Raw genomic sequence first — 13443 nt, 5'->3', positions numbered from 1 at the left:
TGTTTCACACATATGTGAAATGGTACCGTGGTCTAACTAAATGGACTACATGATCTGCTTTTGCTTGCTTATTGCATGTTTCTTTATTCCGACAAGTTGTGACGGCATATTTATTACTCCAATGGGAGCATGAGAGATCGGAATTCTCTACAGAAGTTGTTTTCTCGGGGAATATGACTAATAACTTGGACCAGTGTTACATCAACATGAAGATTCTAAATTGCAAATTATAGAGAGCTTCATAGAATATACATTTTTAACCGAACAGAAAGCACCATACACACTGTAATTTCTATTTCTTGAAGAAACAAGACAGATTTGAAGGTAATCACTCTGAAGCAAACAGACAAAAACCAAGGCCACTTGAAAGTTGAGACCTCCATATATAGAGAAACCTCTAAGATTTCACCTTGAAATCATGTACAAAAATGAGGACTAAAATTTACACAAGCGTCTTCATAATTGAATCCTTATTAATCAAACAACACTTTTACAAGTGTCTTCATAATTGAATCCTTATTAATCAAGCAACACTTCTACAAGCGTCTTCATAATTGAATCCTTATTAATCAAACAACACTTTTACAACACAACAATCCATATATACTACAACTAGTGATCCACAACCAAAAAGAATCCATAGGCGGCCTTATATGTGCACCTATTTACATAGTAGTTTACCAAGTTCATTGTGATAACTTGATAGGTGCAATAATCGCAGTAAGCTTTATATAGAAAAGAACATGTGAAGATCCTGGTGTGGGCATGTGTTCATTCCAGCTTGACACATATTCACCATCCTGGCAGCCTCAGGGGTACTGGAGCATCTCCCGCCACAACATTTCTCGGATCATCTCCACGCTAAGTTTTTCATCTATATCGATATCGATGGGCACCTGAGCAGGATGGTTTGCATTGTGATCATATAGCGTAGACATATAGGGGTGCTCCAGAGCCTCAGTGACACTGATCCTTTTGGAAGGATCGAAGACTAACATCTTCTGCAATAGATCGTGGCAAGAGGGTGTGCTTGTGGGTACATTCCAGTGAGGGGAATGCCGATGGTGTATGGAAGGGATTTGATGTACTTGCGAGTTTTCTTGTTCTCAATGAACTTAAGGTCAGCACCGCTCATGGTGCCAAGAACATTGACTATAAGCTTAAGCTGATTTAGGCAATCGGTTCCTGGAAAGATCGACTTGCGGCCAAGTAGCTCAGCAAAGATGCAGCCAACAGACCAGACATCTATGGAGTTGCCATAGTTGTTGCAGCTGAGCAGCAGCTCAGGAGCTCTATACCAGCGCGTGCCAACATATTCAGTCATAAGCTGGCCTTTTGTGTTATTTGTGCGAGCAAGACCAAAGTCACAGATCTTCAAGTCACAGTTTCCATTAACCAGAAGGTTTCCTGGTTTCAGGTCTCTATGCAGTATTCTCGCTGAATGAAGATACTTCAGCCCTCGAAGCAGCTACAGTCAATATAAGGTGGCATCTTAGACTATTAATTGATTGACGAATATTAGAGAAATCGTAAAATGGTCGGCAATAAACTAAAGATATCATAATAATTACAAAGTAATGTAATTTGTAAGACAAGTCGAGCAGGTAGGTATCGATTAAAATGCTCATGTCTAGGTGTATAAATTTAGCTTTCCTTAAATTATTTACAGAGGCTTACACCATATATGTTCATGCAAATACCCATGAGCAAATAAGATTTGTATTAAGTCGTTTTGTTTTTAAGACACATCATTCCTAAGCGCACAACCACTATCCGCGAGCAGCTATAGAAGCTACTATAGTACGGACGCGGAGGAATTGATCCCGGGCACCAGTGATCCCGGATGAACAGTAAAATCCGAAAAAATAGTAAAAAAATTCAAAAAAATCTGAAATTTGTTGTCAAGAAACTTTGATGTTTTTTCTACATGCGTGCCAATTTTCATGATGAAATGACATTTGTGGAGGTGTCAGCAAAAAAAAACAAAATCATGCTCCAAAAAAACTGTTTTTGGAAGCATTTTGGAGCATCGATTTTGTTTTTTTTTTGCCGAGACCTGCATGAATGTCATTTTGTCATGAAAATTTGCACGCATGTGAAAAATATATCAATGTTTGTTGCCAAAAAAAGTCAGATTTTTTTGAACTTTTTAAATATTTTTTCGTTTGTACTGTAGCAAAGGGTGCCTGTGAGCTCGAGCTCACAATAGCACTTACAGATATTGAAATTGACAATTGCTTCTTCTAGAAATTATTTGATCATTCTCTCATAACCTAACAAGTTGGAACTTGACAACTTTACATGCACCATGAACTAACTACAAATTAGTATATATAGAAGTATAGAAACATTGTATTGTTATACAAGAATCTTTTCTGTAACAATCAAACATCATAGCTTGACTAAAAAAGATCACGCCAACGACAGCACCGCCACCTAGGCATCTGGAATGGGATATATGTCCAATTAAATAATTAGGCATAGCTTATTAGCGGTTAGATGAAGGCATAGCCATAGGCATTACATCCAAATAACTCATGGTATGGACTATGTGAATAAACTAACTTATGACAGAATGGGGAACATATGAAATATTACTGGACAAGTGTCAAGCAAAAAGAAGGAATGAAAACAAAGGTGACTGCCACATACCTGAAAAAGGAAATATTGGCAGTGGTCATTGGAAAGCGTTTGAGACGAGTTGATGATATGTTGTAGATCGGTGTCCATGAGTTCAGACACCAAGTAGACATCCTTGAAGCTCCTCCTCCGTATTGGCATCATTACATCCTTCAAAGCAATGACATTCTCATGAGTCAAGTGCCGGAGGAGCTTCATCTCGCGCAGCGTCCTCAGTGCATCCTCACGGCTATCAAAGACGTTGTTTATCTTTTTTATCGCGACCTTCTCGTTCGTATCCTTGTTCATGAATGAGAAAACTACCCCATAAGATCCACTTCCGATGGGCTTGATCGGCACGTACTTGGTGTCGATCTCAAACATCGTCTGGTCCATCATGTAGTAATGCTTCCCATGGTTTTGCTTGCCATTCAGAGGAGCTACCATCTTCGCCATTTTTTGTTCCTTTTTCGACTGTGAAAGGAGGAAACATAGAGTTAACATTCCATAATTGGGGATAATGGAAGCATAAGAAAACAGAGCAAAAAATGTTTACGAGTTTATCATTAAGCCTTCTCCAATGCTGCGAGGTTCTTGTGTGAGCTTGACTTTTTCCATGGCCCTAGTCTTTGTTTCCATCCCAGGATTTTATCCTCAAGCCTAACATAAGTGTGTGATACTGAATTTGTTGGACAAACTAATCTAATGCTGGTTTTTTTTTCTTTTTGAATTAGGGGAGCTACCCTCCCCAACCCCAATGCACCAGAATCCAAAGTTTGGGCGCTGCGAACCCACCTCGAATCTGACTCGAATTTTCTTTAGCAGAGACACCAGGAGAGACTCCTACTACAAAATTTTATTACGAGGGGAAATAGGGAAAATGGAGGAGGTGGAGAGGCTCTTGCCATGCTTCACAAAAGTAGAAGAAAAAAGGGAGGAGGTGGAGAGAAACTCCCGCTCACCTGACGAAGCAGCATATCTGAATCAGCCGTACTTGAGCCGGAGGAACGGGAATTGGGAGGAAGGTTACGGCTTGAAGAGGCTTTCCGGCAACGCCTCTCGCGCCGCACCACTGTCATGCACCGCGGCTCGTGGGTCGATCGGGCATGCATGCGTACAGGCCACGAGGGCGCACTGCTCCTGGCGGTAGACGAAAACGTGGGTCATTTGCCCGATCTGGGAAGCGGTTGGGTTGCTTTCCCATCATGCACCACCGCGTTCCGTACGTACAAGTGGCGCGAGGATTATGGTTTCGCCGAGGGTTATGGCACGAGTGGAGCAGTAGACGAGAGAAGAAAGCACGTGATCCGATTCGGCAGCGTTGGTTGTTTCTTTTCCTTTCTAGACTAGACTCTGCGGTGTTGGTTGTTTAGATTTAGATCGATTGGTCCATCTTCCGCGCCATAGGAATTGGTTGTGCCGCTCGTCTACATCAGATAATGCCTCCCCTACCCTAAAAAAAAAGAGATAACGTGTCCCCTCTTTTTTTTATCCTCGGCAGGAACACGCAACCTCCGTCTCTCTTGTTTCCTCTCACCTGACCCTGACCCCACGAGCATCACCACATCGGAACTTGATACTCTAACATACACAAGAAATGTTAGAGAAGCTACAATACCCTAACTTGCCTCTTTCAATCCATATGGTTAAGGTTAAAATAACTTAAATTAATTTGCAAATTACATATCTACCGTGTACATCTATAGTAATTACATACAAATAAACCGATGGTGAAATAAAATTAATCTTATATTATTTATATCTACATTGAATACCAATAGTAAACAACATGTTAATAGGCTCTAACATTTCTTCTTTATTTTACACTAGACTAGCACTGTAGCACCGTGACATTCCTTCTCTGAGTTAAGAGTGAGTTAGAGGATCCGGTTCCGGGTAGAAGGTGAGCTACGTTGCAGGTGACATGGTTGATGGTTCCCCAGTGCTGCAATCTTTTCTTTTTCAAACTCGGAGGCAAAAATATTTGCATCATCGATTAATTAAGACAATTGCCGAGTTAAATTTCAGGTGCTGCAATCTTTTTTGGAGATCAGAAACTACAAGCACCTGTGGTACAGCAAATCCGCTAGAGCAAGCCCCATCGACCCTGCTGAACAAACGTAGCAATGGACCCTCGCTGGAACCTACCTTTTTCCAAAAATTCCTTTCAGTAGAATTACGGCTGAGCAAGGTGGCAGTGCTGATCAAAAGTAAGCAGAATTTCACAGCGAACGAGCAACAAAATTCTACCACTGCCAGAGAAGATAAACCAATTTGTTTTGTTTTGTTTTGTTCCGTTGTGGTCTATTTAAGTTGCAGACTGACTGGCTACTCCGAAACTGTTTGTCAAGGAGCATTACAGACAAACTCCCCATGATGTACGAAGAAGCTAGGTAATGTTTAACGACAGTGCCATCCTTTTTCTAACTATATACTGTAATTACAAAGGCATTTTCTCCTCCTTCTGCAGCCTCCTCCTCTCCGCGTCTCTGACATGACATGGTGCTCTCTGATTCACTACATAGACTGTCAACCAAGTCAATAAATCGAATTGCATCCCAAACTCAACAGTAAACAACAACAATTTTGCCTCAATATAACAAGCCAGCTCATTTAATCATTACATTACTCAGAACATAAGTGGAAATAAATGGTTTTGCCAAATTAACATGCCATGTTTGAAAGAAACAACATGCTGATGAAATGAGCCACAGGTATAAGGGATTGTCAAGTACATAAATGCAACAGGGACCCTCGAGGTTTCTCACTTTTCAGCTATGAGTTTAATAGAAACTACAACGTAATAACATACTATCTTTTCCAAACGGAAACCAGAAGTGCTCGGCTGGCTGGCAGCACGAGTCGAGCACTCGTCCACCTGTGTTCGAGGCCCCGGCTCGGCAGGTGCTCACTTCTTTTTGAAACAAATTAATAAATGCGCTGGTGCTATTGTCCATGGGTCAAGTTTTTTGTGTTTGAGAAAAAATAAATCTCCCCTAAAATGGCCAGACAGAACGTGTCTTCCTACCTAATAAAGTAGGTTGCCAATAAGTAAATGAATAAATCAAACTGATGTTCAACCTTCATGAATGTACACATTTCATTGCAAAAGAGAGCACCCACTTTTTCTTAGCGGAAGCGGAAATATTTGGATCTGCCAAATTAGCACGTCAACTTAAGATGCATCCAATTGATTTAATGAGCTATGGGTATCAGGGATTGTCAAGTACATGCCAACAGGGAACCCTGGAGGTTTCACTTTTCAGTAGCAAGTTTAATAGAAAAACGTTAACATATTATTTTCCTAATGAGAACCGAGCACAGCAGTTGCTCGGTTGGCTAGCAGCATGTGTGTGTGTCACATGCTCACCCACACGCGTTCAAGGACCCCCTCCGCAGCTGCTTGCTTCCTTTATTAAGTTAAATAAAAACATTTTCTTTCCTAAAATGGCCACATGGAACATTTCTTCCTACCCAATAGTTGCCGACATCAATATAAGTATTCCACTGCAGAAGACAGTACCTATCTTGACAAGTTAGGGCAATATCGCTTCACTATGTTTATAAAGAAGGCTCTCCATTCATGTACAAGAAAGCTAGAGTCAGGAGGTACCTGAAAAACAAAATTATATTGCATTGCATACAACAGTGAGATGATTTCTCGATACACAGAAACAAAAACCAAAATATATTTGTAGCCAGGAAGTCCTTACCCAGAAAATTTTCACCTAACAATTTGGGACGCGGAAGGGAGACTAGGCCTTTTCTCTACTAGCTCATAATGGAGAACAAAGTTATCCTGCAGCAACACACATGCTCAACTATCATATGCAAAAGTGCTCAAGAGAGGCTGGATATTCAGCCAATGTAAGTACCTTACGGACTGTTTCCCAATTGCCTTGATGAAAGAAGGCAAAAGACCCCTGTTCATATGTAGGAGTTTTGACAATAGGCTCCATGTTGGGAATTCTTGTGAACCATTGCTGCGCTTCTTTATGGTAAAACCATCCACGATTATGTCTGACAAAAACAATACACATGCATTACATATCTAAGAATTAGTATATACCAAAAAATAAACTGGCTGAAGCTCTGCTCAGTTGTGATGTACTGCTAAAAATGGATAGGTTACAAGGAAGTTTGAAGGATGCGCAGCAATGCTAAAAATAACTTGTGCAACTTAGCAAAAAAAAGTCATCAAAAATAAATAATAGAAAATGTTGATAATTTGATATAGAAAACAAAGAAAATGGAAATGGAAACATTCACGCAGCTTCAGGTAGCTAAACAGTATTCATCCAGGAAGATGTATAAACCCAAAAGGTTACTAAATTTTTGTGATAGATCCAAGACAGTCAATGGGCCTGATCCAGTATCTGACAGGTTATAAGTTAATATTTTTTTAGTGTTGTACATTTGATCAGGACATAGCAGTATGTCCCCTTATCAAATGTTACTGCAATAAGATCACATTTTTTGGTAAAAGATTCAGAACATGAACAAGGCGCATGCATGACGATCCAATTATTACATCTAACAACAAGAAATTTAAATGAGATAACCAGTGAAACAATGTACTCACAGTTCATTGGCAGCACATATTTGAGCTTCATCCTTCGGCATGCTGAAAACCAAAGACAAAAGAACATAACCTTAAATTTTACCAAAACTAATGGCCGAACCTAATACATTCAAGTAGCGAAAGTACCTGTAGAATATGTAAAACAGTATGAGTGTCTGAAATTTCTGAAAATGCATAGGCTGCAAAGACAGAACTTGTTACAATATATTTATTATAAAATGAACTGGCTGCATCAAAGAAAGATTCTCGGCCTTTCTTGAAAATGGGTTTAGAACATCTCATTAGACAGAAATAGCCAGTTATTGGCAGCTACCTGTAGTGCTGGGGGTTGCTCAGCCACATAACAAGCTGGAGTAGGATATTCTGGATCTCCTTTTGCTGGCTCATTTGAAAATGGAGAGCCAAATGTCTTGTACAGATTGTCTGGTGAGTTCAAATTCAAACCCAACGTTGTCAAATCTATTCCCAAAGCAAGAGATGACAAATCAGGATCATTCGTCCTTATAACTCCCAGCAATCCCAACAAGCCATATGGATCAGGTGGTGTTCGGCCTCCCAGAATGGGCTTTAGACCATGATCCCCATATGGCTGTGTGGCTGAAGACATCTGCTGCAACCCGAAAGGACTCTGAGCCTTCGGCTGCTGGTATTGCTGGAGCAGTTGCTCGTATGATCCCAAATTAGAAGTTTGACTCGAAGAGTTTAGTGGTCTTAGTCCAATATTTTGAGGTCCGGAGCTCTGAATCTGACAAAACATAATGAAGATTATTCTATGTATTAATGGGTAAATATGAGCAGTAAACCTGAATATGACGTGCCAAAATAGAAACCTATCAGAACCATGACAATGCAACAGATGTTTTGTTTGATGATTATTTCAAAGGATTTCTGATATAACTTACTGAATTAGCACCCTGCAGATGTTGCTGACGATTTGGTTGGTAGCTATTTCCTAAATTAAACCCAACGGACCTTGCCATCTGTGTAAGTGTTCATAACATGTCAAAAGAAATGCTCGGAGAAACAAAGATTCAAAATTCAGAGACATGAACCCACGGGATATTGTTGTCCTTGCATTACAGGTACATTCTCGTGAAGTTGTTCCGTGTGATTTAACTCCATAGCATAATCTGAACTGCTACCTGATAATTCAAAATGTCAATATTCAGTATAACTTGGCAAAAGGGGGGGAAAAGGGAATGTATTAAGGTAGTGCAATGATCAGCCAAAAGATCTACTTCAGGAAAGAATTTTAAAGCCTCAAGAAACACTGCCAAGGTCTTATTTTGTTCCGTGCACGTTTATTTTGCTCCATGCACGTTTATTTTGTTCCGTGCACGTTTATGGAGCATTAAAGCATGAGCATGTCGCACGTGGAAAGAATAGGTCCAAAAATCTAAAGATTAAAACCATGCAAAACATGTGGCGCCATTAAAGGGGATTGGCACCAGAGTTGACCAACAAATGACAAATTACATTTTGGGGAAGATGGTTCGTCGGCCTAAACTGTAATAATAGTACTAAGATATTAAAAAGAAAATACATTATAGTTACATTTGGGCCTAAAGGCATAAGTGCAACTATTTGTATTCATCCGTATGGGTGTCTTGATGCTGCGAAGCGGGCACAAGAAAACAAACAGTCTGAGATGCTTAATAAACTTGAGGACTGAAAGTATGCGCGTGGATGGCCAAATTTGTAACTTCAGCAGTAATCTCTGTTAAATGCTGGAGCTAATTTTCAGGACGTTCTTTTGATCCATACTGGTCCACGCGGTTGGTCATGAGGCTCATAGTTAACTTACTGACATGGTAAGTTTAAATGAATTATAACCATAGTAAGCACCAGAACTAAATTGGCTTAACCACCTCCCAATGGCTTAGCTGCTATGCCTCAAATCATACCTAATGGGAGTATGTATTCTTTATGACATATGTAGGACAATGTTAATACGAGTATATAGGACCTATGGAAAACACGAAGGGTTAAGATGCCCTTCCATCTATAACCATAAGTCATGATATGAGAAGTTTACAATAAATTCTCTATAGTTTTCATTAGGGGAGACAAATTGATTATCTTTCACTAAAGTAACTAACTTAAGAGCTCTATATCCATCTCATTTATTAACATTGTCCTGCATATGTCACAAATAATACATACTCCCATTTCTCGCCAAAAATTAGGTTTACTTGTTACTTATAGGCATCCGAATTGCGGCGCATGTAAGCATGCTGCAGTGAGACCCTTTTATCTAAATGTCGTTTGGCGCATTTTTTCTAGGTTGCCACCATATATATTCTAATGACAGTTCATGGTAATTCCAGTTCGAGCATCACATAATAATAGAAGGTGCATATATGCATACTCGATTTGTCATATGTATATCTTATAAAGCAATACCAAATTAGTATTTGTAAGATATTTTTCTACATTCCCACAAGGCCACATTAGGTCTTGCCCCGCTGGCCCTCTCATGAAATTTCTGCATCCTTGTCTTCTCACCTCTATGATTGTATTCCCAAAAATGGTGTGCTATAATTTCGCTACAACGAGCACGGCACCATTTGCTGACTTGAGGAGAAGATCACGGCATTCATTCTACACGACTAAAAAAGAATGGGCTTTATAACAGATAGAAGATTTTGGCAGGGCAATTTTGTTGGTAACTAAGCTGTTCAAATACTGTGGTTCAATAAGTACAGAGTAGCGGGGCTGTATAATAACAGGCATGCAGCCGATATTAGAACTTCCAGATCACAAAGTAACACAATTAAATAATCATGCACCACTGAACCGAAAGTATAATGAGAACAATCTCAACAGACAGGTTCTAGAATTAATTCAACTGTAACAACCTTTAAATCCTGGCAAAGCCGGGAAATCTTCGTTCTGAATACTGAACTCCTGGTTTTGTTGAACAATGGAGTTAACACCAACTCCTTGCTTCCGTAGTGATCCTGCAATTTAGAGAGATTGGCAGCGAATCCTCCAAAAATAGGGAGAAATATTTATGGTTTTCCAGCAATTTTACCATATTGTCCTTGCGGACCACCAGCTGAATTAGGTCGACCAGTCAATTGGGGGAAATCATTGATGTCGAATGGAGTGCTGTCACTGGCGTCATGTAGCATCCCCATAGAACCTAGAGAATTATTTCCTGGTTGCATTTGGTTCTGGGATAATGAACCTCCAGACGTTGGGTATGAATTACCAATCATATTGATCAGTTGTGATGATCCTGGTGTTAGAGATAAATAAAAACAAACAACAAGCTGAGTGAGAACATGGAGTTCAACAAAAGAAAATAACACACTGTATGCTTCTTTATCATTCACCCTCACGAGACTATCACGATTGATAAAATATAAACAAGCTTTTATCATAGCCCAGCTAATTTCATAAATTTAAATTGGTATCACAAAATATAACAACATTAAGAAATAGGTACAGTAACCATCCCTAAGAAAAGCAAGAACAGATATATTCCAACAACCAACATACACGCCTGCAAAAGAAAGAATATCGATGACAGGAATTCCAACAACGTTGGACTAATGGACTTAACTATTTAAGGTCTTAAATTCTAACAGTTGGCTCCTAATGTACAGAGGTAACAAAATGCCTGTTTCCAGATAGTGTCGCACTTCCAAAAATGAATTCTGCAATACACTATAGCATCACATGGTTAATAATTTATGAAGCATGAACACCAATGCTACCTACTGTGCTTTCCAAAAAAAGGTCCAACGAAACCTATGTCGTATTGGATGTCGACCACTTATTTCATATGCCCAACCCTTTTTTGGTACGATAAAGTCAAGGGGTGAGGACACAGCTCAAAGCAAAGGATATGATAAGTAAACTCTGAATAGAGCATTAACATAGCAATGGTTAAACATGCTTAAAATATTTTTTTCGAGCTAAAACATAAAGCTGAACATAAATCTATGAAGAAAAAAAATCAACCGATGGTTAAATAAACTACCTTGAGGATTAAGGCCGTTCATTATCCTGTTGGATCCTTGCACATTTAGTCTTCCACTTCCAGCATTGCTACTAAAATCGATGCGTGATGAGATACTCGGCACCGACAATCCACCAGAGCTTATGCTTCTTCCAATGTTACTTCCACCCACGATGTTTCCTGCGGAGCTTGTAATACGTGGACCCAAGTTTCCTAAAGCTGGAGACACTGACATGCCAGGAACAGAATTTCGATTACCACTGGTGCCCAAATTTGAGTATAAACCTTGAATGGTACCACCCATATTCATGCCACTACTAAATGCTTGACCTCCACCAACATTCATTCCTCTACCACTGACACCTGAATGTGCATGAGGAATCTGCAAAAGAAACCGTAATACCAAAACAGTAAAAACCATCATCCTCCACATGAAACCACAGCAAGAATATGTTATACTTTAAGCCAACAGAATTGTTCCTTAGATTGCAAGCGCATTAACATGCATGTTCATGCTGTTTAAAGTATAAAAACAATAATATATTGCAAACCTCCATAAAGGTGGGCATTCGAACCTGAGACATGGCAACTGGAAGGTTGTTTGAAGCAAATCTGCCAGAAATGCTCCCTCCAGGTTGTTGAACCCCGGAGGATGGAAGGCCGCTCATCACAGCATTCCTTTGTGCAAGTGATCCAGGCATACTTGGAAGACTGAAATTTCCATGAATGTTGCGCAGACCTGAAAAATGCAGAAAATGATGAGATAAAAAGGTGTGTACTCAATGGATATTGCACTATGTCAATGAGCTAACCTAGCTAGTGTACCATATGCTCACCAGAGTGATGGAGACCTTGAACTGATCCAGATTGACCAGAAAAGGATGTTGCAAATGGTCGTCCGGTTGAGTCTGGAAGATTTGATGCGGAACTGTTAAGATTTGACTGCCAAGGAAGAAAACATCAAGTTATCAAGACAAATAATAACAAAACATGGTAAACAGAAGGAATTGAAAAGTATATATATTTAATGCATGCTAGTACAGTTACAAGGATAAGCAAGTACATTCAGCAAGCTAGACATTGATGACAACAGAAGAGCGAGTCAGCACTCAGGATCAAATGAAGATTGTCCACCAAAATGCCTGAACCAGTGATTCCTTCCAATCTGAAACAGGAATGGACACATCCGTTAGTAGCTTGTAAATTAAAGGACAAATTGCACATAATATTTTAACTTGGTAACCAAGTTGACATCTGAGCCATCCTTCCAACATAGGCCAACGAGTAAGTCAGAACAGCATAAAAATGTGCAGATTTCAGCAGTGAGGAAATGCAGCTATCCTAGGGGCCAGACATGGCATGTACAATCTCTAAACTTGTGCCGATAATGCTTGAGTGTGAAACTAAAAGCAGACGGAATTTTCAACCAACTGACTGTTGAGCAGCAAACCGAAGCAAACACTAAAATAAATACCAAGTAATTCAGTATTCAGAATTACTTTGGCATCAAACGATTGTTTAAGAAAAAACAGGATGATGAAGAGAAACAAAACCCCCATATGGTTAGTAGAGCCACAAGCCACATGACTGAGTGCTTGACGAGTGTATCGCAGAAGCTGATCGCTGCAAACACAACGCCGATGCACCATGCTCCACAGCGTACAGCCTGTCTTTCATGGCGCTTTTAACCATGCGGCATATTTTCCTGCGTGCTGTTTCGGGGTTTTATATTTCAGAAGAGAGAAAAAAAAATCTGCGGATGGCAGAGTAGTTTTGGATGCTGAATTCAGCCCTGGTAGTTCAACTGTTGGCTCCACCATCCAGTTTGCTGCTGGACGGCCTGCTTGCTAGAAACAAAACCTTAGCAGCAAACTCATAGGCACTCCCATGTCCACATTCATCATCACCTGTTCTGCCGCTGGATATATACATCCAGGCGACAGTAACAGAGCATGGATGCAGTAAAATGAAAAGGAAAAATAGAAACAAGCCAATTTTGCCCTAGCCATGTACAGGATCGCTCCTGGAGCAGTCCACGGAGGATCGGAATCCGGCAAATATGACGGACACGGACACATATGCAGGCATGATCTGCGCGTTTCCGGTCTATTCCGCGGGGCGAGTAGTTCTTACCTACAAAATTCCGAGCAGTCTCTAGTCCATTTCACCACTCGGGCAGTGCCAGATCGAAGAATTGTAGGTGAGGAGGGATGGGCGAAAAGGAGAGGAGCGCGCGGCGGGAGCGACGGGGAAGCACTGGGGAGCGGCGAGGGTG

At 40.3% G+C, this 13443-nt stretch overlaps 1 protein-coding gene, 1 non-coding gene and 1 pseudogene across 3 annotated transcripts; 1 reads left to right on the top strand and 2 right to left on the bottom strand.

Annotated features, from left to right (window-relative positions):
• Positions 1-709: 709 nt before the first annotated feature.
• LOC119297636 lies at positions 710-3074 on the bottom strand (annotated as a pseudogene).
• A 1765-nt stretch (positions 3075-4839) lies between these two features.
• On the bottom strand, positions 4840-13437 carry LOC119302260 (probable NOT transcription complex subunit VIP2). 2 transcript variants are annotated; one of them, XM_037579297.1, is made up of 16 exons: positions 13302-13437; positions 12232-12333; positions 12005-12110; positions 11744-11907; positions 11190-11550; positions 10236-10442; positions 10060-10161; positions 8258-8343; positions 8104-8181; positions 7515-7946; positions 7328-7380; positions 7202-7243; positions 6495-6639; positions 6333-6418; positions 6143-6232; positions 4840-5145 (listed from the first exon to the last, which is right to left on the bottom strand). In XM_037579297.1, the coding sequence occupies exons 2-14, from the start codon at positions 12247-12249 to the stop codon at positions 6344-6346; spliced, it is 1869 nt and encodes a 622-aa protein (XP_037435194.1). In that variant the 5' UTR covers positions 12250-12333; positions 13302-13437; the 3' UTR covers positions 4840-5145; positions 6143-6232; positions 6333-6343. The 2 variants fall into 2 exon arrangements, with proteins under 2 accessions (XP_037435194.1, XP_037435195.1); XM_037579298.1 differs by having other exon boundaries at positions 4840-5136.
• On the top strand, positions 12005-12082 carry LOC119304717. Its single transcript, XR_005148433.1, has one exon. It is a non-coding gene; the product is annotated as a small nucleolar RNA snoR35 (small nucleolar RNA).
• Positions 13438-13443: the final 6 nt, after the last annotated feature.

This window comes from Triticum dicoccoides, chromosome 5A (assembly GCF_002162155.2).
Source record: "Triticum dicoccoides isolate Atlit2015 ecotype Zavitan chromosome 5A, WEW_v2.0, whole genome shotgun sequence".
Taxonomy (NCBI): domain Eukaryota; kingdom Viridiplantae; phylum Streptophyta; class Magnoliopsida; order Poales; family Poaceae; genus Triticum; species Triticum dicoccoides.
Note: the sequence above shows the minus strand (reverse complement) of the source record. Positions and strands in the feature narration are given on the sequence as shown.

Bases quoted from the DNA above. Each gene is read 5' to 3' on its own strand.
- LOC119302260 (XM_037579297.1), bottom strand. The intron at 10,443-11,189 runs GTAGTTTATTTA...CTCTAACACCAG, and splicing joins GAACGGCCTTAATCCTCAAG to GATCATCACAACTGATCAAT. The intron at 10,162-10,235 runs GTAAAATTGCTG...TCTAAATTGCAG, and splicing joins TGGTCCGCAAGGACAATATG to GATCACTACGGAAGCAAGGA.